A 24,696-nucleotide genomic window follows, 5' to 3' on the forward strand; every position below is an offset into this window, starting at 1 on the left:
CAGAGACCAGGATGGTGCAAGCGGCGCACGAACAGGCCGGAGGTGAAACGACGCACAAGACAGCTGACTAACGGTGCAGAAGCAACACCAAGACCGAAAGCAAGCTGAAGCGGCTCCGCCCGCGCCGCACGAAAAGAGGCAACAGTATGTGGCAAGACGACGGCCCCCAACCCCCACCAGAAAACCAAGCCAAGAGTAAACCAAGCTAACATGAGTAACCACCTAAGAAGGGACAGGAAAAGGAAGGACCGCCAAAATACCCCATACTGCCGCCAAGAGAAGCACGCAGGTGGGATACCTACCACGAAGCCACCCGACCACCAACCGGAGGCGAGACCGCGAGGCAGAACATATGCAGCCCCGACAAGGCCCCTCCGAGCCCAGGAAAAAGGCGGAGCCGCGGGAAGATCTCGGGCGCGACCACCGAAACCCAGGCGGCACAAGGAGATGGAACGTCTGCCGAACAGAAAAACTCCCCAAAGCATGCAAGCCCGCCAGGAGTTCAGAAACGACGGGTCCGACGCGAGACATCGCAAGACCCCCCCCCCCAAAAAAAAAAAAAAAAAAAAAAAAAAAAGGCAGGGCAAGCTAGGAAACCAAAGAAGGCAGAAGGGTCGCCGCCAGAACAGTACCCAAACCAAGGGGTACGAACAACTGCAATAGACCGAGACAAAGAAGCACATCACAGGACACAGGCTGACCAACGCCTAAGAACACACGCAGAACATCCCTGCTGCAGAGGAGGCAGGAAGAAAGAGCAGAAGGACAAAAACCCCAGGAGAACAACCAGGGGTGGACAATCAGGCAGGGACAGAAAAACCCCCACGCAATCCCCAGGCACAAAACGGCAGCAAAGTGCCACTCCAGAACCGGACACAGGAACAAGGACACGCCACCGTCAAACACGGTACCAATGCACACGTGCAGCAGCAGCAACAGGCACCACTGCAACATGCAACATGTAAACAGCAACTCCCTTCTGCAAAGGCAGAGAACGGAGCAGGCAGACCCCAGACAGGACCAACGGAGACACGACAAAACCCTGCAGGCCCAGAAACCTGCAACAGGCGACCGACAGCGGAGAAACCCCACTCGATACCCGCTGGATGAGGTACTGGGAGCTCTTTTACACCTGAAGCCCGGCCAGAGGGTGGCCCACCAGGCAGCTGCTAGGAGCAGTCCACCGGCCCACATACCCCCACAACCAGGACGGGCCGGAACTGCCATACGAAAACAGGCTAGTGCGCCCTGGAAGTCCACGGACGAACCAGCAAGAAGGCTTATGCTCGCAAGTAGGTCGTGTAACAAGCACAGACCTCTGATGGTAATACAGTGTTCCCCAAATGTGCCAATAGCACCACCGCACTCCACTGGTACTATCCCGCAAGTTCTACCAGATAGGCGGGACCCAAGAGACAGAGCTCAAAACCTGCAAGCACAGCCAGTAACCTTACCAGGTGAGTACAGAACCAACCCTGCAACCCCCACACCTCACAACATTAAAAAGGAGGGTCCCCTGAATGACTCCAGCATGGGTTGGACATGCACATGAGGGGGACAGGAAGGGTTGAAAAAAGGGACAGTCACTGGTGTGCGAACAGTCTCAGTCGTACAAAAATATACCTAAATAAAGACAGGTATATAAACACCGCATCCAGCGCCCGGCCAAAAGACGCCAGACCGCAGAAACTCACCTGGCGAATTGTGGCACGAACTTGACACGACTCAACCGTGCCCAGAAGAACCTGGGAGCACCACCAGGTGAAGACGCCAGAGCCGGACCCTGCCGGACCCGCAGGAGAGCAGGGAGAGGCGAAGGAGGCGGTCCACACCCATGACGCAGGGAAAACCGCGGTGTCCTCCCCACAACTGGGAACCAGGACACCCCCGGCGCGAAGGGGCATATACCGCAGCCAGGGAGAAGAACGAGAGGCGAAGCACTGTAGCAAAAAGGGCGCAAAACACCAGCCCTGAAACACCGCCCGGACCAAAACAAACTCCACGGCGCATGCGCATAACACGCTGGCCGAACCGCACACCCTCCCTGCGGGAAGGCGCCAGCCAGGACTACTGCACGAGAAAAGTAGCCAAAAGAGGAAGCAGGAACAATAAAACCGGCCAAAGAAGCAAAGAGCCCAAAAAGGAACCCAACCGGGCGACAAGTAGCCCAACCGGGCGACAAGCAGCCCAGCCGGGCGACAAGCAGCCCAGCAGGGCGACAAGCAGCCCAGCAGGGCGACAAGCAGCCCAGCAGGGCGACAAGCAGCCCAACAGGGCGACAAGCAGCCCAACAGGGCGACAAGCAGCCCAACAGGGCGACAAGCAGCCCAACAGGGCGACAAGCAGCCCAACAGGGAGACAAGCAGCCCAACAGGGAGACAAGCAGCCCAACAGGGCGACAAGCAGCCCAACAGGGCGACAAGCAGCCCAACAGGGCGACAAGCAGCCCAACAGGGCGACAAGCAGCCCAACAGGGCGACAAGCAGCCCAACAGGGCGACAAGCAGCCCAACAGGGCGACAAGCCGTCCAACAGGGCGACAAGTAGCCAAGGGCGACAAGGACGAGGAGCCGACAGACGTTCCAATAATGTGGGAAGTAGCGAAAAACCTTCCCGTACCCTCGAGAACACAGAAGCCAACACTAGTCCCGAAGGCACACGGAGGCGCAGGCGCACCCGAGATCAGAAGTCACGCAGAACCCCATCGAACGGGGAAACATGACGAAAACACCGTCCCAAAAAGGGGTGGGAGGAAACATCCACCCACAGGACGGAACCAACCGACTCAAAGGCCAAGGAACCGAGCCCGGGGAGAGGCCGACGCCCAACAGCACGTACAGCGAGTGGGGAGGAAAAACCCCACTCCGCGTAACCACAAGCCCCGCCTAGAGGGGGATAAAAAACCCCCACGGGGTCCAACGAGGCCAAGACCCCCCAAGTCAGCCCCTCCCAGCCCCGGGAACCTACACGACAGGCCCCGGGGCCGAGCCGTTCCCCCAAAGCCCCGGCCGTACCAGAAAACTGGGGCAGCCGTGAAAACACTAATGAAGGGAGCCCACTGGCAGACTCGTACAACACGGCTGGAGGAACAGGCTCAAATGCCCCTGTCACTACCCCGGAAGGGGAATTCCCCGAGACTGCCCGAGTCTCAACACCATCAAAAACCCCGCCCCGAACCTACAGACGGTAAGGAACCGGATGCAAGCAGGAAGGGTGATCCAGGGGAAAGACAAGGGGGCGTGGATGGAACCAAAGCAACCAACACCCCCAAGTCCCAAAACGAACAACAACGGGGCAGCCCCGGGGCTCCCGGGGAGGAAACCACGAGAACGTTGCCACCACCAAGGCTCAAGTGCAACGCCCCTGCTGCCCGCACCCGCTTTGTTAGCACAACTGGGTAACCGAGCCACAACGAGCAACCAAACTCGCAGGACTCTGGGTCGAAGGTGTCACCGACCCCACAGGCAGCAGACGGAGGCAAAACAGAGAGTCACCCAGAGACAAAGGGTGAGAGCAACCCTCAAACTCGCTGGAAGCGAGGGGGGGACTCTGGGGTCACATCCATCGGACCCACGCGCCCCCAGGGGTTTCCCAGGGTCCCGAGCGTTTACTATATTAGGACTCGCGCTCAGGTAATCCCAGGCAGGGTACTGCTAACTGGCACCCAAAGCTACCAAACAACTTTCTAAGAGCTGAACCCCCGGGACGTGTACACTCACGGGGACCTAGCAGGGGTACCACCAGAAAATACTCAGAACACAAGGGACACAAGGGGCAAGAACGAAGGCAGACCCCCCACCAGGTAGATAAACAAAAAGAAAAAGAAAACCCCGCAAGAGGACAGCGTACCCAAGCGGAACAGAGCCAGCCGCTATGATTGGTAAAGACAAGCTGCACAGTACCCTGCGCCCCACCAGTGCAAAAACTGCCCCTTACTCTAAGGCGAACAAGGGAGACAGAACACCCGAGCACACAAAGAGCGGCCGAAAACCAAGCAGTAAACGGCCAAGCAGGGGCAGGACCCAAGGAACTTGTGGAAGGTGGCCCCAAGCCCCAAGGTCAGTACTTACAGGGCACCTAGGGAAGGGAACCCTAGGCGCATGCATCCCGAGTACTGAAGAATCACTCCCGGCTCACGCACCACCTAGAAAACAGACACCACACTCTAGGTACAGTGCTGAAACAACCACTGGAGCCGGAGCACATAACCATTGCCTATAGCATCAGCCAAAGAACTGATGGGTGGATAGCCGGTGTGGGAGGTCTGGGGCTCCCCCTTCCCCTCCCGGGGAGGGGGGAGCTGTGCAGACAGCGGCGCGGTGACGTATGACGTCATACTAGTTTCCTTGTTTTCTGTTGAAGAGTTCTATCCACTAGTTCGGCTTTAGGTAGCAATTTTCACCAGAATAGGGGTTTGTTTTGGAATGCTTATCTTTCTGGATGCTTGACCCGGTCGATGGCAGACATAGAATGCTTCCAACCACACGGGGGTTTCTATAGGCCATTGCTCCCCTTGCCTCTCTGAGGGGGCCAGGTTCTGGCTCGTGGTCCCCGGTAGGCCCTAGAACTCCATACACATGACTGATGCCAAAGTCTGACATTAGCATATCAGCCGGTAAAGCTCCGGGGAGCCGATGGGGCTCCCCCCAGAAAACACCAAAAAAGCAAAGAAACGACAACAGAACAAAACCCCTAAAAAAAGGTGAAAACTCACCCAAGAAGCTCGCTCGCACACCCAGGCGCATGTAAACAAACCGCAACGCCGCCCTGGTGGCCACGCCAGGAAACCGGCAGACGAAAATGGCCGCCAGAACAGAGGGCTGTGACCGACGCTAAAGATACGAAAACACACCAGCAAAAGTGGGAAGCAAGCAGACTGGATGGACGAAAAACTCCGCTCAAAATCAGAAAATCCAGGTAGGGGCAAACCGCCCCAGAACTGCTAGCAGGCATCCCCTACAGCCCTGGGAACCACCAACAAAGGCCCTGAGGCAGAGCCGTCCTCCAAGCCTTCCACCCTTAAAGAAAAGGAAGAATCCATGAGAAAGGCAGCAAGAAAGTGCCGCTGGTAAGAACCAGAAGCCTTGGCAGGAGGAACAGACTCGAAAACCTCCGTCCCCCAACCTGAACGGGCCAGCCCCCAAAAACCGCCCGAGTTTCGGCCCCAACTAAACCCTAACTTTAACAGTCTCCGTGGTGTAGTGGAAAGACACTAGCCTGGCGTTCCGCGAGCGCTTTGTCATGGGTTCTTATTCTGGCCGGGGAGGATTTACTGGGTGCAGGAGGAACAGGCTCGAAAACCTCCGTCCCCCAACCTGAACGGGCCAGCCCCCAGAAACCGCCCGAGTTTCGGCCCCAACTAAACCCCAACTTTAACAGTCCCCGTGGTGTAGTGGAAAGACACTCGCCTGGCGTTCCGCAAGCGCTTTGTCATGGGTTCTTATCCTGGCTGGGGAGGATTTACTGGGTGCAAAACCTTAACTGTAGCCTCTGTTTAACGCAACAGTAAAATGTGTACTTGGTTGTAACAACGATTTTTCGCGGCGGGGATCGTATTCCAGGGACCTGCCTGAAGCGCTACGCGTACTAGTGGCTGTACAAGAATGTAACAACTCTTGTATATATCTCAAAAAAACGCCCCGACCCCGAAACCCGCAGATGGTCCGGAGCCGGGAACAGCGAGGGGAAGGGGCGAACAGCACTTCAACCAAAACGGGGTGGCCTTGGGGCATCCGAGTGGGAATCCAACCTAGTATGTTGCATCAACCTAACCTAGCTTGCAACACGGATGCCACCTGTACTCTGAACAGTAATAACATCAGGAGAGTACTGGAGAACAAGCAGAGAATCTCTCTCGCAAGACTCCGGGTCAAGGTGTCAGTGACCCAACAGGATGGATGGAACTCGGAAGACACATTCAATGGTCCCCCGAGCCCAGACAGGGGTTTCCAGGGCCCGTAGGCTGACTGGTACGGGAAGCCCGGGCGAGGAGCTGCTAACCGGTTAAGAAACCCAAAAATAATATGAGGGTAGAGGATAGTACAGAAAACCCCTGCGACGTGTTCAATCATTGGGGCCTAGCAGAGGGCCGCCAAACACTACCAGTGGAACTATAGCCACACTGGGCAGACCCCCACCAGGCATGAAAATAAAAACAAAAGAAAAACCCCGCAAAAGTACACCGTCTCCAGAGGCAACAGGAACCGGTCGCCGCTTAGGTGGCAGGCTGCGCAACACCTTGACGCCCTAACCAGCACAATATCAATCCCTACCCAGGGCCAAACAAGGGCCCCCAGCCCCAGCTAGCCCCAAGGGTGAGGCAAAAGTCGAGCAGCAAGAACCTTTATGGGAATGGTTCCCGAACGCCCCGGGGAAAATAACCCTGTTACGCAGGGGCAGTACTCACAGGGCGCTTAGGGAAGTCTGCCACTAAGCGCATGCAGCCCTGGCACTGATGAGGTACTCCTGGCCACCGCACAACACAACACATGGCAGTTGCCACACAAGGCAAACACCGCCTAGGAAACTGAGGCCAGAGAAGCGCTATCCCGGTTGACATTAGCTTACGAGCTGAAGCTTGGCAACTGGCGCGTTAGGTCCAGGGCTCCCCCTTACCCTCTCGGGGCGGGGAGGGGTACGCGGACGATCGGCGCGGCAGTAAAGTGTGATGTTTGCTTGTTTCCTTGGGACTGTAGGGAGTTTCTACCTCTCTGTTCGTTTTTTTGTTTTAGTTTTTTACCATGTGGGTTTGTTTTGTTATGCCTACCTTTCTGGGTGCCTAACCCCGGTCGATGGCAGATAAGGAAAACTCCAACCACAAAGGGGTTTTCCAGGGCCATTGCTCCCTGAAACCTCTCTGAAGGGGCCAGGTTCCAGCGGTGGTCCCTGGTAGGTCTGAACTCCTTAGCTAATGTCCCGGTCTAATATAACATACATTAGCCCGATAAGCTCCAGGGAGCCGTAGGGGCTCCCCACAGAAAAATGCCGAAAGGACCGCCAGGAAATTTCATACTGCCGTCTAGACGAATCTCGCAGGTGGGACACCGTTAAGGAAACCACCTGATCACCTTATAAGTGGTGATACACCCGCATCAAAAGGACCAGATGTGAAGAGTGGAGGAGAAGATCGAACCAGCCACATACCGAACCGGACCGATCTCCTGAAAGAGGCAGAGCCGCAGGAAGACCTTCGGGTTCGGACATCAAGCAAGAGGCAACTGAAACCAGGGCTGGGCCGGCCACCAAGGAGCCAACAGGACTACTCTCCCTTGGTGAGTCTCCAACCGAGCCAGGATCCAGAGCATCAACCATACCGGTGGGAAGAGGTACAGGTAATTCCACCTTGTCCATTCCAGCCGAAAGTCTGGAAAGGGCGCCACATACACTGGAAGACGCCTCGACCACAAGATGCGAAGAGGTCTATCTCTGGGCGCCCGTACATCCGGTTTCCAATTACACAAGGGTGTTTTTAGGCCATTGCACCTCGTGCCTCTCTTGAGGGGGCCAGGTTCTTGCTCTGGCCCCCTGTAGGCCTTGAACTCCTTTGATTGACTGTTGCCACAGTTTAACATATACACATCAGCCCGGTATAGCTTCGAGGAGCCGAAGGGGCTCTCCCACAGACACACCACCAACCGGAGGGAGGGAGGGATGCTGTGGAGCCTCCGGGTCTCACCCAGAATCCAGAAACAATCAAGCATGTATGTTTGGAAGCCAGGAACAGAACTGAGAAGTCAGGATCTGACATCAGACAAGCAATTCGAAGAGGGCTGGTTATTAGCAGTAAATTAATACAGAACGCTATAGATAGACGTCTATAATAATTTTTGGATGTTTGGGAAAAAGAGATACCATCTAGGCTGGACAGAGCATCAGAAAAGGAAGAAATCTAAGAAAATAGTAGGTTTAGGTGGTCTGTCAAAGGAATATGTTAGTGATTTCTTGAGAATAAGAAAATATGTAAAAGGTAAGACTTGCTCCTTAAGGGTGACATTAAATGAAGTGAAGCAAATGACAAAAGTGCTTGGGAATGCCAAGAAATTGCAAAATGAAGATCGGAAACAACAGTCATTAGGTCGAGACCTTTGTAAGGAAGACATAGATAAGTTGAAACTGAACCTTGCTGAAGCAAAATGTTTAAATGAAAATAGAAATGAACCTAGCTTCTTAATGGTCAACAGTCCATAGTGTAATCCTCTTAAGTTACAAGGATCTTTCAATATATAAGAAATACAGGTTTAACTACCAGCTAGTGCTGTCACCAGAAGAAGTTGGATACACTGCTTGATCCAGTAATGTGGGCCCATGTGGTCCCAGTTCTGGGAGCAGATGATGTAGAGGAGACGATCATTTAGCCTAGACCGCATGCTCTCGTGGAATACCTGTGGAAAGATGAAAACTCTTTTACCATGCTTAAGACCAAGTTGGCAACAATAATGATGAAGATAATGATGACAAGGATAATTAGATGGGTAATGATGACAGATTTGTAGCTACATTTTTAATCTTCATTTTATCTAATTTATATGAAATTTATCATAAATCTTGAATCTTATTAAATTTTAACTACTGGACTGCGCTAACCGGCAATTGCCGTTCGCCGATTACTGTGCCAACCGGCAAAGGAATTTTTTATCTTTTGGTACACGGTCGATACGCGCTCGTGGTAGATTAGGTACGAAATGGACTCCAGTGAGAGGCAGCCATCTTGGAAAAAATTCCCAGAATGCCCTAGGGCTGATGGCTGGGTTAGTACTGAGTTAGCAACCATGGGTGGTGCACACGTCTCTGGCTCCTAAACACCTGTTCGACGCGGTGTTGAAAGATCGTGCTGTCGGTGAAATTCAAACCTTATTGTATGAAGAACATAAGGGTCATAATATTGGTGAAGCTAGGCGCAATAAGGACCTAATAAAAAGGTCGGATGCAAGTGATACAGCAACTATGAGGACGATACAGCGAGCGTATCCAATTGTAGCTTTGAGCGCCATCCTTGCCCACCTATGCTATGCTATCTCCAATTTATTAAGATGATACATAGATGAATCGTTTTCTGCGTTCAGTGATGATGCATCTGATACAAATAGCATAGATGAACAGTGCTAGCGGCTTCCATGGTGTTTTTCCATAGATATTTTCAAGAATAGCTGAATCTCTTCTTGACTGACGGACACTCTTTGAGGCTGGCTGAATCTCTTACAGACTGACAGACACTCTTTGAGGCTGGCTGAATCTCTTCCTGTGTGGGACCTTACAAATTGATCTTTTCCTGTTATCTTTTCAAGACTACCTTATGTTTTACAAGCTTGGCTACATACCACCTACAGGTACTAATGCCAAGGGTGTACGTGAGTGCGTTATTTGCAAGCACACAGAACGAAGAAACAGGAAGCAAAAATCTATCTGTACCTGGTGCAACGAAAGCGAAGTCGCGCTGTGTACCATCTTGAGGTTATCTTGAGATGATTTCGGGGCTTTTAGTGTCCCTGCGGCCCAGTCCTCGACCAGGCCTCCACCCCCAGGAAGCAGCTCGTGACAGGTGACTATAACACCCAGGTACCTATTTTACTGCTAGGTAACAAGGGCATAGGGTGAAAGAAACTCTGCCCATTGTTTCTCACCAGCGCCTGGGATCGAACCCAGGACCACAGGATCACAAGTCCAGTGTGCTGTCCGCTCGGCCGACTGGCTCCCCATGGACTACTTCGTTGATTATTACTCACTTCCAAAGTACTGAGTGAGTAATACAGTGTGTTACTGTGTAAATATTGTGTGAAACTGTACATATTGTAATTTTAGTGAATTTTTAACAAGTACTATTGTGACAATAAACATTTATTATGGACACATTTCTGACACATGTATCACAGTTCCATGGAACATTATGAACGTTCTACTGTAAACATATCATAAAGGACACAAATATGCATCATATACGATAAAAAAACAATTAAAACCGCATTGAAAACACATAAAACAAATAATTGAAAATATATTTGTGGCAACACCCCATGCTTGAATGGCCCGCGAGACCGTGTCTGGGCGAGTCACGCACAGGCGACCAGGCCCTAATGACGTCACAGCGCACTTTGTCCACATCCCCACAGCCAAAGTAAGTGGAATTTGGTATTTATTTTTACATAGACATGTTCAGGGAAGGGAATTTATCATTTTATGAAGAAAAAATAATTTTTGGGGAACACTTTATTTCATGCGCACAGGGGGAATTTCACAATAAACTCGGCACAGCATGGTGGTTAACAAAGCCACCTGATCACCATACAGATGGTGATAGACTCAAATAAAAAATACCAGACTCGAGTAGAAGAGAGAACCAGCCACTTAACACTTTCGCTCGGGCATGACGCAGCATTGCGTCATCCGTTTACTGTCGGTAATGACGGGCATGACGCAGCATTGTGTCATCCACTTTAAATAATCGCCAAAAATCAGGTTTTTATCCGATTTTTTGGGGACTGGTTTTAAAATGCGCGCCGATGTCTTCCCATTTTCTTTGTTGAGCCTCGTGGCCCGCAGGCGGCTCGGCACACGCCATCGGCCCATTGTTTTCGCTCCACTGTTGTGACTGGTGTCGCCTCCCCTCGCATCTCAAACGTGTGAACATTTCGGCTATTTTCCGTGGCTATATTTCATACTGCGGCTTTAGAAACTATCTACGCTTACTCCATGATGATAGTGATCATGAACAAGGCCCTTCCAGGAAGAAAATTGCGAAAGAAAGGCTTGAAAAGGGTGGGAATTGGGAGTGTAGCTGGAAGGCGTCTGAGCGCTCACTCGCGGCTAACGCGTGGCCCGTCTTCAACTCGTCGGCGGTTGGAGCGTGACCAGGTTTTTTATTTTATATGCTAATGTTCCTCTAGCGAATTCTATTGCGAAACCATTGAGACTAAAATGAAAGACTTAGGACGAAAATTGAGGTGACCAGAGTGAAAATAGTGAAAACATTTTATCGCGTTTGCGAGCTCCTGGGAAACTTGTTCGCACTTTCTCTGTTTGCTACGGGTAATTAGCCGGGCTTTTGGAGTTTATATGCATTTAGTGCTGTAGAGAATTCTATTGCGAACACAATAATACCAAATTTAATCTCGTAGGACGAGAATTAAGGTGACAAAGTTGAAGAGAGTATACACTTTTCAGAATTTACGCGCGCTCGCGTGAAACCTTGGTACCCAAATCGCACAGTTGAGGGGTGGCGCGCGGGGTACGCCAAAGTGTTAATGGACTAGACCGATCTGGTGAAAGAAGCGAAGTCGCGGGGAAAACCCCTTGGGTTCGAACACCGAGCAAGCAGTGCCTGACACCAAGGATGGGCCGGCCACCAAAGGGCCAATAGGACCCTTTGAATTAAAAAGGAAAAAGGCTAATCTAAAAAGGCTAAGTTTCTTACCAGAAGAGGGCTCCCTCTCTTCTGGTAAGTCTCCAAGCGAACTAGGACCTGGAGCAACAGAGGAACTGGGGGAAGAGTTACAGGTAACCCCCCCCCCCCTCAACCAATCCCACCAAAAAGCATCGACCACGACTGCGAGACAGTCGGAGTCGATGAGTTTGACGGGCTGAAAGTCAAACCCATGCAATAGGCAACAGGAAAACATTGAAGCCTGCTAAATATACGGATTTGGACTCATCTGTATACAAATGGTTTACACAGCATCGTGCGAAAAGAATTGCTGTTTCAGTTAATTCTGTTAGCAATGCAGCTGAAAGATTTGCTGAAAAGTTAAACACAGACAATTTCAAGGCTAGCACTGGATGGGTATGTTGATCTAAAGAGAAGCATGGCATCATTAACAAGAAAATTTGTGGCGAAGCATTAAGTGTAGATGTTGGAAGTGTTAATGCATTTAAACAAACTTTCTCAGCACATGGTATCTAATAATCTAAGCTGGTTTCAAGTGTACAATGCAGATGAAACAGGCTTTAACTGCAAATGCCTTCAAAGAAACACTTTGGCCTCTAGGCTTGAGGAGAGTATTCCTGGTCACAAGGTAAGCAAGGAAAGGAATTTCAGCATTATTGTGTAGTAACGCAGATGGCAGTCACTGAACAAAGTGCGCAATTGTTGGGAAATCTGCCAACCCCCCAGAGCATTGAAAAACTGCATGAACAGACTACCTGTCGTTTACTACAACACAAAAATTGCTGGTTCACACAGATTATTTTTGAAGACTGGTTCCAGAATCACTTTTGTAAAAAAGTAAGAAAGCATCAGATCAATGAGCGTGGCATTTGTCCTGTTGATGTAAAGGCAATGCTGTTGATAGATAATGCCCCAGCTCACCCCATTGCTAAATTAACATTGCCTGATGGCAAAACAACATGTCTTTAACAGTTAAAGACTTAAAAGATAGCTTCCCCCTCCCGGGAAGGGGAGCTGTGCAGATGGCGGCGCGGCACGTTGTGATGTCAAGCTCGTTTGCTCATTTTTCTTTGGGGAGTCCTGTCCACTTGTTTGACTTTCATTAGTAGTTTCAACCAGAATAAGGGTTTGTTTTGAGATGTTTACCTTTCTGGGTGCCTAACCCGATCAATGGCAGATATAGAATGCTCCAAATCACATGGGCCATTGCTCCTCGTGCCTCTCTGAAGGGGGCCAGGTTCTGACTCGTGGTCCCCGGTAAACCTATGAACTCGATTCACACTGACTGATGCCAAAGTCTAATATATCCATATCAGCCAGGATAAGCTCCGGGAGCCTCTGGGTCTCACCCAGAAAATGGCGTTTTATTACATTCAACGATGGTTTTTCCTTCTTCTGTAGTGTCATCTGCATTCACTTTCTAGGGTGGTCCTCTTTCTAGCCTTCCACAAATGAACATGTTTCATGCAGACTTTGTATGATTTGGCAGTCAACTGGTCTATTCCTTGTTTGGTAGTTGTGTTACATAAGACAGTGCCCCTTGCATGTTTGCAAGTTTATGTTGATTATTTCCCCAGTTAGTCCTCTTACTGTTAAAATTTAATTTACTGAATAACCCTTATCACTTGTTAATCCTTTTGGACTTATTACATGTATTGATGTTAGTTTTAATTTCACTGTGCTTGTGATCTGAGTACTGTAATTAGTATGTAAGATTATAGTAGTAAAGGAAACAGGGGTAATATGATGATAATATAATGATGATATCTAATTAATTGTTGATCTGATACAGAATATATAAATTAAATTTTGAATCTAAAAACCAGAATTTTGCATAAACCCTCTTGCTATTCAATGGGAAAAGTCCTATAACATATTCACAATTATCACAATAATTGGATAAATTGGATAAAAAGGATAAATTATTTACCTGAAAAAATTTGGCTCTTATCGGAGGCTGAGTACAGCGCAAGCCAGCCAGAAAGGCAGGCTCTAGCTTAGCTGTAAGTTCAGTATTTCTGAGAGTATCATCTCTATATACGTGATTAACAAGTTCAAGAAATTGAGCCATGAGTTCGGAGTCTTCAGAGAAGCGCTTCTCCACATACTGCATAAGCTTCACAAGAAGGATGGACTTCTCTCTCAAGCTTGGACCCTGGTTGATTGCTATTGGACTTTTGTTCTTCACCCATTCTTCCACCATCTAGAACATAAAAGAAAACATATTATTTTTAACCACATTAATAATTCATTAATGCTAATTCCACCTGAACTCTTTCCAAAATTTAATAAACATAAATCAATAAATATGCAAACAAAATACTTGCTTAATATTATATATTTTAATAAATAATACTTAATTGCTTAATAATAGCTTGGTTTATATAAATGGTAGGAATAAAGATTAAAATTAACAAGCAATAAACCAGCGTTGAATGTAATGAAACGCCATTTTCTGGGTGAGTCTCGGAGGCTCCCCAGAGCTATCCAGGCTGAATGGATATGTATAACTTTCTGGCATCAGTCAAAGTGCTAGGAGTTCTTGCCTACCGGGGACCACGAGCCAGAACCTGGTCCCCTCAGAGAGGCACGAGGAGCAATGGCCTATAGAGACCCCCCTTGTGGTTGGGAGCATTCAATGTCTGCCATTGACCAGGACAGTCACCCAGAAAGGTAGGCACCCTAAAACAAACCCCTATCCTGGTGAAAATATTGCTACCGAAAGCCGAACGAGTGGACAGAACTCCCCAAACAAAATTAGCAAACTAGCATGATGTCATCACATTGCCGCGCTGCCATCTGCGCAACCTCCCCCTCCCTGGGAAGGGGAAGGGGGAACACCAGACTCCCCGTGCCGGCGCTCCAACCGGCAGTTCTTAGGCTGGATGTCAAAATATGCGAAAAACACCACTGACCGGAGGGAGTCATGAATGCTGGGGAGCCTCTGGGACTCGCCCAAAAAACCAGCGTTGAATGTAATGAAACGCCATTTTCTGGGTGAGACCCGGAGGCTCCCCGGAGCTTTACCGGCTGATATGCTAATATCAGACTTTGGCATCAGTCATGTGTATGGAGTTCTAGGGCCTACCGTGGACCACGGCCAGAACCTGGCCCCCTCAGAGAGGCAAGGGGAGCAATGGCCTATAGAACCCCCGTGTGGTTGGAAGCATTCTATGTCTGCCATCGACCGGGTCAAGCATCCAGAAAGGTAAGCATTACAAAACAAACCCCTATTCTGGTGAAAATTGCTACCTAAAGCCGAACTAGTGGATAGAACTCTTCAACAGAAAACAAGGAAACTAGTATGACGTCATACGTCACCGCGCCGCTGTCTGCGCAGCTCCCCCCTCCCCGGGAGGGGGAAGGGGGAGCCCCAGACCTCCCACGCCGGCTATCCACCCATCAGTTCTGAGGCTGGATGTCAAAACACGCGAAAAACCGCCGACCGGAGGGAGGGAGGATTGCCGGGGAGCCTCCGGGTCTCACCCAGAAAATGGCGTTTCATTACATTCAACGCTGGTTTTCTGGGGGGAGCCCCGTCGGCTCCCCGGAGCTAACTACCCACAGAGGAAGGTCAAAGGGACAGAACCGGGAGGCGGACACCACTCACTCCCCCCCCCCCCCCCAAGGAGGCGAGACAACCGGCAGCAAACGCCAACCCAAGGCGCCACAGCCCTGAAAAGTCCTGGGAACAACACGAGAACAACGAGCAGCAAGGCCCCTGCAGGAACACCAACAATCCATGCCCAAAAGACTGCAAGGCCACGTCGCCCAGATGGCAGCAAGAGCAGCGAAGCCACGAACGCCACAGGCATGAGGGAAGAACACAGGCAGCTTTGCCGCAAGAACACGGCTGACCACCTGGGACACTAACACCCGCGAACCGGGAAGAACAGAACCGGATCAACGCAAAACACGCTCCGGACCCAAACGCCGTGGCACGCAAACAACAGTGGAGGGCCGCCACTGAACACAAAAATACAACACCCCCCCGACCCGATCAACGAAGCACCAACAACCCTGGACCCCTCCAGAACGCAGCAGCCCCACCCCGCGCCAGAAAAGATGGAGACTGCTGCCACCAAACAACCAAAACGCTAAAACCGAAGGAGCAAGAAAACTCAGCGACTCGACCCCCAGAGGCAAAGGCCAAAAGGAAAGAACCGACGAAAAAACACACCGGAACCGAAGGGGCACTACCAACCGAGGAGAAGACAGAGCACGCTGACCAGAGACCAGGATGGTGCAAGTGGCGCACGAACAGGCCGGAGGTGAAACGACGCACAAGACAGCTGACTAACGGTGCAGAAGCAACACCAAGACCGAAAGCAAGCTGAAGCGGCTCCGCCTGTGCCGCACGAAAAGAGGCGACAGTATGGGGCAAGACGATGGCCCCCAACCCCCACCAGAAAACCAAGCCGAGAGTAAACCAAGCTAACAAGAGTAACCACCTAAGAAGGGACAGGAAAAGGAAGGACCGCCAAAATACCCATACTGCCGCCAAGAGAAGCACGCAGGTGGGACACCTACCACGAAGCCACCTGACAACCAACCGGAGGCGAGACCGCGAGGCAGAACATAAGCAGCCCCGACAAGGCCCCTCCGAGCCCAGGAAAAGGCGGAGCCGCGGGAAGATCTCGGGCGCAACCACCGAAACCCAGACGGCACAAGGAGATGGAACGTCTGCCGAACAGAAAAACTCCCCAAAGCATGCAAGCCCGCCAGGAGTTCAGAAACGACGGGTCCGACGCGAGACATCGCAAGACCCCAAAAAAAAACAAAAAAAAACGGCAGGGCAAGCTAGAAAACCAAAGAAGGCAGAAGGGTCGCCGCCAGAACAGTACCCGAACCAAGGGGTACGAACAACTGCAATAGACCGAGACAAAGAAGCACATCACAGGACACAGGCTGACAAACGCCCAAGAACACACACAGAACACCCCTGCTGCAGAGGAGGCAGGAAGAAAGAGCAGAAGCACAAAAACCCCAGGAAAACAACCAGGGGTGGACAATCAGGCAGGGACAGAAAAACCCCCACGCAATCCCCAGGCACAAAACGGCAGCAAAGTGCCACTCCACAACCGGACACAGGAACAAGGACACGCCACCGTGAAACACGGTACCAATGCACACGTGCAGCAGCAGCAACAGGCACCACTGCAACATGCAACATGTAAATAGCAACTCCCTTCTGCAAAGGCAGAGAACGGAGCAGGCAGACCCCAGACAGGGCCAACGGAGACACGACAAAACCCCGCAGGCCCAGAAACCTGCACCAGGCGACCGACGGCGGAAAAACCCCGCTCAATACCTGCTGGATGAGGTACTGGGAGCTCTGTTACACCTCAAGCCCAGCCCAAGGCCAGGTTAGACCGGCCAGAGGGTGGCCCACCAGGCAGCTGCTAGGAGCAGTCCACCGGCCCACATACCACCACAACCAGGACGGGCCGGAACTGCCATACGAAAACAGGCTAGTGCGCCCTGGAAGTCCATGGACGAACCAGCAAGAAGGCTTATGCTCGCAAGTAGGTCGTGTAACAAGCACAGACCTCTGATGGTAATACAGTGTTCCCCAAATGTGCCAATAGCACCACTGCACTCCACTGGCACTATCCCGCAAGTTCTACCAGATAGGCGGGATCCAAGAGCCAGAGCTCAAATCCTGCAAGCACAGCCAGGAGCCTTACCAGGTGAGTACAGAACCAACCCTACAACCCCCACACCTGACAACATTAAAAAAGGAGGGTCCCCTGAATGACTCCAGCATGGGTTGGACATGCACATGAGGGGGACAGGAAGGGTTGAAAAAGGGACAGTCACTGGTGTGCGAACGGTCTCAGTCATACAAAAATATACCTAAATAAAGACAGGTATATAAACAACTCCGCAACCAGCGCCCGGCCAAAAGACGCCAGACCGCAGAAACTCACCTGGCGAACGGTGGCACGAACTTGACACGACTCAACCGTGCCCAGAAGAACCTGGGAGCACCGCCAGGTGAAGACGCCAGAGCCGGACCCTGCCGGACCCGCAGGAGAGTAGGGAGAGGCGAAGGAGGCGGTCCACACCCATGACACAGGGAAAACCGCGGTGTCCTCCCCACAACTGGGAACCAGGACACCCCTGGCGCGAAGGGGCACATACCGCAACCAGGGAGAAGAACGAGAGGCGAAGCACTGTAGCAAAAAGGGCGCAAAACACCAGCACTGAAACACCGCCCAGACCAAAACAAACTCCACGGCACATGCGCATAACATGCAGGCCGAACTGCACACCCACTCTGCGGGAAGGCGCCAGTCAGGACTACTGCACGAGAAAAGTAGCCAAAAGAGGAAGCAGGAACAATAAAATCGGCCAAAGAAGCAAAGAGCCCAAAAAGGAACCCAACCGGGCGACAAGTAGCCCAACAGGGCGACAAGTAGCCCAACAGGGCGACAAGTAGCCCAACAGGGCGACAAGGACGAGGAGCCGACAGACGTTCCAATAATGCGGGAAGTAGCGAAAAACCTTCCCGTACCCTCGAGAACACAGAAGCCAACACTAGTCCCAAAGGCACACGAAGGCGCAGGCGCACCCGAGATCAGAAGTCACGCAGAACCCCACTGAACGGGGAAACATGACGAAAACACCGTCCCAAAAAGGGGTGGGAGGAAACATCCACCCACAGGACGGAACCAACCGACTCAAAGGCCAAGGAACCAAGCCCGGGGAGGGGTCGACGCCCAACAGCACGTACGGCGAGTGGGGAGGAAAGACCCCACTCCGCTTAACCACAAGCCCCGCCTGGAGGAGGATAAAAAACCCCCACGGGGTCCAACGGGGCCAAGGCCCCCCAAGTCAGCCCCTCCCCAGCCCCGGGAACCTACATGACAGGCCCCGGGGCCGAGCCGTTTCCCCAAAGCCCCGGCCGTACCAGAAAACCGGGGCAGCCGTGAAAACACTAAGGAAGGCAGCCCACTGGCAGACTCATACAACATGGCTGGAGGAACAGGCTCAAATGCCCCCGTCACTACCCCGGAAGCGGAATTTCCCGAGACTGCCCGAGTCTCAACACCATCAAAAACCCCGCCCCGAACCTACAGATGGTAAGGAACCGGATGCAGGCAGGAAGGGTGATCCAGGGGAAAGACAAGGGGGCGTGGAACGAACCGAAGCAACCAACACCCCCAAGTCCCAAAACGAACTACAACGGGGCAGCCCCGGGGCTCCCAGGGAGGAAACCACGAGAACGTTGCCACCACCAAGGCTCAAGTGCAACTCCTCTGCTGCCCGCACCTGCTTTGTTAGCACAACAGGGTAACCGAGCCCCAACGAGCAACCAAACTCGCAGGACTCTGGGTCGAAGGTGTCACCGACCCCACAGGCAGCAGACGGAGGCAAAACAGAGAGTCACCCAGAGACAAAGGGTGAGAGCAACCCTTAAACTCGCTGGAAGCGAGGGGGGGACTCTAGGGTCACATCCATCGGACCCGCGCGCCCCCAGGGGTTTCCCAGAGTCCCGAGCGTTTACTATAAGAGGACTCGCGCTCGGGTAATCCCAGGCAGGGTACTGCTAACCGGCACCCAAAGCTACCAAACAACTTTCTAAGAGCTGAACCCCCGGGATGTGTACACTTACGGGGACCTAGGAGGGGGTACCACCAGAAATACTCAGAACAAGGGACACAAGGGGCAAGAACGAAGGCAGACCCCCCCCCCCACCAGGTAGATAAACAAAAAGAAAAAGAAAACCCCGCAAGAGGACAGCGTACCCAAGCGGAACAGAGCCGGCCGCTATGATTGGTAAAGACAAGCTGCACAGTACCCTGCGCCCCACCAGTGCAAAACTGCCCCTTACTCTAAGGCGAACAAGGGAGACAGAACACCCGAGCACACAAAGAGAGGCCGAAAACCAAGCAGTAAACGGCCAAGCTGGGGCAGGACCCAAGGAACTTGTGGAAGGTGGCCCCAAGCCCCAAGGGCAGTACTTACAGGGCACTTAGGGAAGGGAACTCTAGGCGCATGCAGCCCGAGTACTGGAGAATCACTCCCGGCTCACGCACCACCTAGAAAACAGACACCACACTCTAGGTACAGTGCTAAAACAACCACTGGAGCCGGAGCACATAACCGTTGCCTATAGCATCAGCCGAAGAACTGATGGGTGGATAGCTGGCGTGGGAGGTCTGGGGCTCCCCCTTCCCCCTCCCGGGGAGAGGGGAGCTGCGCAGACAGTGGCGCGGTGACGTATGACGTCATACTAGTTTCCTTGTTTTCTGTTGAAGAGTTCTATCCACTAGTTCGGCTTTAGGTAGCAATTTTCACCAGAATAGGGGTTTGTTCTGGAATGCTTACCTTTCTGGATGCTTGACCCGGTCGATGGCAGACATAGAATGCTTCCAACCACACGGGGGTTTCTATAGGCCATTGCTCCCCTTGCCTCTCTGAGGGGGCCAGGTTCTGGCCGTGGTCCCCGGTAGGCCCTAGAACTCCATACACATGACTGATACCAAAGTCTGACATTAGCATATCAGCCGGTAAAGCTCCGGGGAGCCGACGGGGCTCCCCCCAGAAAATGGTGTTTTATTACATTCAACGCTGGTTTTCTGAGGGGAGCCCTGTCGGCTCCCCGGAGCTACCTCACCAAAGATAAGAAAAAAAGGGGAAGGAACCGGGAGGCGGACGCTATGCACCCTAACCCACAAACAAGACCACAGACCACCACAGACCACAAAAGGACCGTGCAGATGACTCAGGAGACCCAAACCCCCTGAGATGGACACCAACAGGAAAAGGAGACCCAAAAAAATACCAAACGCAAGCTGGAGCAGCGCCGCCCGATACGAGGCGACAGTATACAGCACCAGACGACGGTGCTGGAATACCCCCGAAGGGAAAGACAAGACAACCCTATTAGAGACCGAAGCACCCTTCACAGTGACAGGAAAACCAGAAGGACCACCAGGAAAATACACACTGCCGCCGAGATGAAGCACGCAGGTGGGAGACCAACAACGAAGCCACCAGTGCCCATACACACACAATGACAAGAAACTCGAGACAAAAACCCCAGACGCCAAGACTCGAGAGGTAGAACGAACCAGCCTCGGGCAGAGCTGGACCGATTTGCAAAAAGAGGCACAGCCGCGGAAAGACCCTCAGAATTGAAAACTGAACAAAGTAGCGCCCCCAACCAAGGTTGGCAAAGAACCAGAAGGAACGGCCGCTTGGGACGGTTTTCTAAGAGAAGTTCCGGATCAGCCGGGCTGTGGTGGGTACGTGGCCCTGCGGGCCGCTCCAAGCAACAGCCTGGTGGACCAGACTCTCAAGTCGAGCCTGGCCTCGGGCCGGGCTTGGGGAGTAGAAGAACTCCCAGAACCCTATCAATCAGGTATCAACCAGGTATACCAGCTTAGTGGTTCGCTATGGTGAACACAAATGTAGATACTTATATGTAATGTGTGTATAGAGGGTATAAACAGCAAGAGGAGTAGGTTGGGAGCCGCCATTTTGGTGAGGGCGGTGGCGTCGTCTGCACGACTTATCATGTTGTTTACTGGTGACCACGATGGTCCTTTAGCACCATACCAGTTTACTTATACAAGTATGGTGAATAAAACAGGTACATACTTATATATAATGTGTGTGTATACAGTATTGTTGGAGGAGAAATATTAGTGCGTCTGGCCTTGAGGGCGGCAGCCATCAGCTGACTGTGTGAGTAGCTATGTCTTTGTGCCTTTACTCACCATACAAGCTTAGATGTACAATTATGGTGAACAAAACATGTAAATACTTATATATAACGTCTGTATATAAAAGCAAAAACAGTATGGTGGGAGGAGAATGGTGGCAAGTCAGGTGAGGTGAGGGAGGGTGTGGCAGCCAGTGGCGGGCTGCCGCTGCCTGTCACTGCCACTGCCACTCAGCATACCAACTTAGTGGCTCGTTATGGTGAACACAAATGTAGATACTTATATATAGCGGCTGTATATAGTGAATAAAAGCAAAAACAGTATTGTGGGAGGAGAATGTGGGTGAGTCAGGTGACTTGAGGGAGGGAGGAAATAGCAGCCAGTGGCGGGCTGCCACTGGCACTGCCACTCTGCATGCCAACTTAGTGGTTCGTTATGGTGAACACGAATGTAGATACTTATATATAACGTCTGTATATAGTGAATAAAAGCAAAAACAGTATGGTGGGAGGAGAATGTGGGCGAGTGAGGTGTTGAGGGAGGGAGTGAGTGGCTGGCTGGTGTGTGGCGGTCACTCCTCGTTACTTTTTGACTCATAATAGCAACTTAGTGGTTCGTTATGGTGAACAAAACATGCAGATACTTATATATAACCTGTGTATATAGTGTAATAACCGACAAAGTATTTGTTCACTGTTTGATGAACATAATTGAATCAACAATATGCACACCATATTTTTGAGTACAGTGATGATTCACTCGTTTTATTATATAAATATATCACACTACACACTATTGAACAATATTACAGCAAAAAACTACGAAAAATCAATCAGTGACATTGAAATAATTAGGTAATTATCTCTTTGTGGAAACTCTGGCCTGACAGCTGGCAAGCAACAGACCGCCTGGGACGCACGCTGAATCAGCGCCTGTTTTTTGCCAGACTTCCCCGCCCTATAGCGGGCAATATATGCCACTTACGATTTTTTTTTTATTTTTCCCATGATCAGTGAACACAAATTAACAGGTTAGGAAGAAAAAATATATATATTTTTTTTTTTGTATGCCCCTGTAGGTGTCAAATGGTATATAGCCATGCGCAATTTAAGGGTTAATGACTCACAAAGGGGCAAGTGTGATTTGATATTATAGGTGCTCAGAACAGCAAGGAACAGGAAGCCACCAAGTTGCCCCTCCAGAAAACATCTAATGCATAACACACCAGCACAAACTAAAGAAAACACTAACCTTTGTAATGGCTTTCATAACTTTGACATCAGGTGTTTTTTCAATGAGACCCACTAGTATTGTACCAATGAAAGCCTTCCTCATTTCTACACCCATAACACCAACACGTTTCTTTACCAGATCAAGAGACAGGATCAACAGTTCACTCCCCACTGAAATGTAAAATATCTCATTAAGAGTACGAAGAATACTTTATTTTTAATTATGTGCGAAGTCAATATTCATCACAATCATGCAATGAAGATGATGGAAGAATCACAAACTATAAATACCTGAACTAGTATCCGTTGATGTGTGACTCAGATGTTCACGAGCCATGCGCTGCAAAACTTTCATAAAGGGCATGATAAGTCTATCAATGTAACAAGGATTATTTTGGCATGCTGCCTTCAGTATCATCAGAGTGCCAAATAATGATGTCGGAGTAGCAGTGGCATTTTTCTCATATGTTGACAAACCCTCAAAAACAATTTTGGCTATCCTTGAATATAGGTCTTCCAGTTCCTCATATCTTGATGCTACAGTAGCACTAGTAGGCTCTGTGGGGAAGGTTGACATAAGCCGATCCAATAAGGAATGTGTAAGTCGCACAACACGTGAATTACTACAAGTCATGCAAGCAACCAGGCCACGAGTGAGACCACGCATAGCACCCAAGATCTGTTCGCGACGCAACGTCCCGATGAGATAAGTGAAAACTTCCAGTCCAACGCAAACATTTGTAAGATTTGGTTGCGCAGATTCCAAATTTAGGAATAACTTATCTAACCATGCCAATTTGGGATCAGCATGGGGCCACATATCTGGCTTTAGAGCTCGTTTGAGGAGACACACACAGCGTCGCGATAAAGCTTCACCAGGAGCCACGGTGCCAGGAGTTGCTGTGCTCTCATTTACTTGACAAGCTAACCGCAGCAAAAAGTATACCACAGCATCCGCATGACTTTTTTCCATTGGCCTTGTAACATCAACACTTCCTCTTGAACTTCCTCCTATTGACACCCTTGCTCGTTTTGCTTCTGGTCCATCAGTTGAGGAAGATCTTTTTATACTGCCAGGTTGTTGTAGTTGTTGAGTTAAGGGATCACAACTATTATAACTCTCTACCTCTTCCTTTACTCTTTGCTCTTCCCACTTAATGCACACCTGAAAGAAATTGAATATACATCACATATCTATGTTCTATATATAAAAGTTCACATATTACTGGTGTCTTGAAAAATATGTTTTCAATGTATCCTCACATACTATTGTAGCCCCACACAACATCCAATTTATACAAGACTACTTTAAATACTATTAATTTTTCAAATAACTAAGCATTTTAATCTTTCTATCACCTAACATGTTCAGCATCACCTCCAACGACAACAGCCAAGACAATATTTACATACACAATACATCAGATTCAACTGTCCATACAGTGATATTCATTTTATTTTTACTGTAGTGACATTTCCTGTCTTATCCTTACCTTATAATACTGTATATGCTAAATTAGTGTGAACATTATAAATATTTACTGAAGAAACAGTAATTAACCAATAAATACTGTACCATATTTTGGCATATGACTAAAGATAAAAGAAAAAAACCTACACATAATTGCTCCCTTTACAATGTACAACAGCAATTGCAGCAATAAGGTGGAGCCTGTTTAAGTGCAATGGATACTTATACAGCAAAAGTTAGGCTATGGTTATATATTTGTTTGACATACAGTTAGAAAGTAACTTAAAACAGTACACTTTTAACACTAATGACAATAACATATTCTTTGAAAACCTTGAAAGTTAACTTCACAAACAAAATACTGTATAACCGAAAAGGTAAAATAAAGGTAATGTAAAGGTAGCGAGGGGTTTAATTTTAACCTGATGAAGTATAAAGTCAAGTTGTCAGCACTCTTCTATCAACTTAAGAAGAATAATAGAGATCAATTTTCCTGGTGAATTCACACCAATTCTCTATAAAAAATAATGAAGCCCATTTCAGCCATATCAAGATGTTCAAATATTTTTTATGATAATATTATTCTTTCCTTGTTATCTTCAACTATAACACCAACCAGCTATACAGTACATCATTAAATAATCAAATACTGAATATTATAAAATGCCCTTTTCTGTTGGGGCACTCAGTAGCTCCCTTAGCAAAGCACTGGCCCAGACACTCTGGCTCTCTCTACAAGGCAAGGGCAGCTTGGAGGATCAGACACTAACCCAAAGCCAAGAACATTCCCATCAGAAACCATAAGCACAGTAAAACAAGCCACTGCGGGAAGAAAATTAGGCACCCACAGGCACCAAGACACACCGTCATTGCTGTGGTGTAAACACCCTACTGGCAGAAAAGAGAAGATGAAGGAATGGCGGAAGATACAACCAGGTGTTCA

General features: G+C 50.0%; 1 protein-coding gene across 7 annotated transcripts in view; it reads right to left on the reverse strand.

Moving 5' to 3' along the window:
- Nipped-A (Transcription-associated protein Nipped-A) overlaps nt 1-24,696 on the reverse strand; it is a 331,196-nt gene that overhangs the window by 197,772 nt on the left and 108,728 nt on the right. For all 7 annotated transcript variants that reach the window (XM_045738328.2, XM_045738364.2, XM_045738341.2 and 4 more), the window contains exons 10-13: nt 22,574-23,447; nt 22,302-22,453; nt 13,307-13,579; nt 8,245-8,380 (exon numbers count right to left, since the gene is read on the reverse strand). In XM_045738328.2, the coding sequence (XP_045594284.1) occupies nt 8,245-8,380; nt 13,307-13,579; nt 22,302-22,453; nt 22,574-23,447 (1,435 nt within the window). The remainder of the gene's footprint in view (nt 1-8,244; nt 8,381-13,306; nt 13,580-22,301; nt 22,454-22,573; nt 23,448-24,696) is intronic.

This window comes from Procambarus clarkii, chromosome 55, assembly GCF_040958095.1.
Source record: "Procambarus clarkii isolate CNS0578487 chromosome 55, FALCON_Pclarkii_2.0, whole genome shotgun sequence".
NCBI classification, from domain to species: domain Eukaryota; kingdom Metazoa; phylum Arthropoda; class Malacostraca; order Decapoda; family Cambaridae; genus Procambarus; species Procambarus clarkii.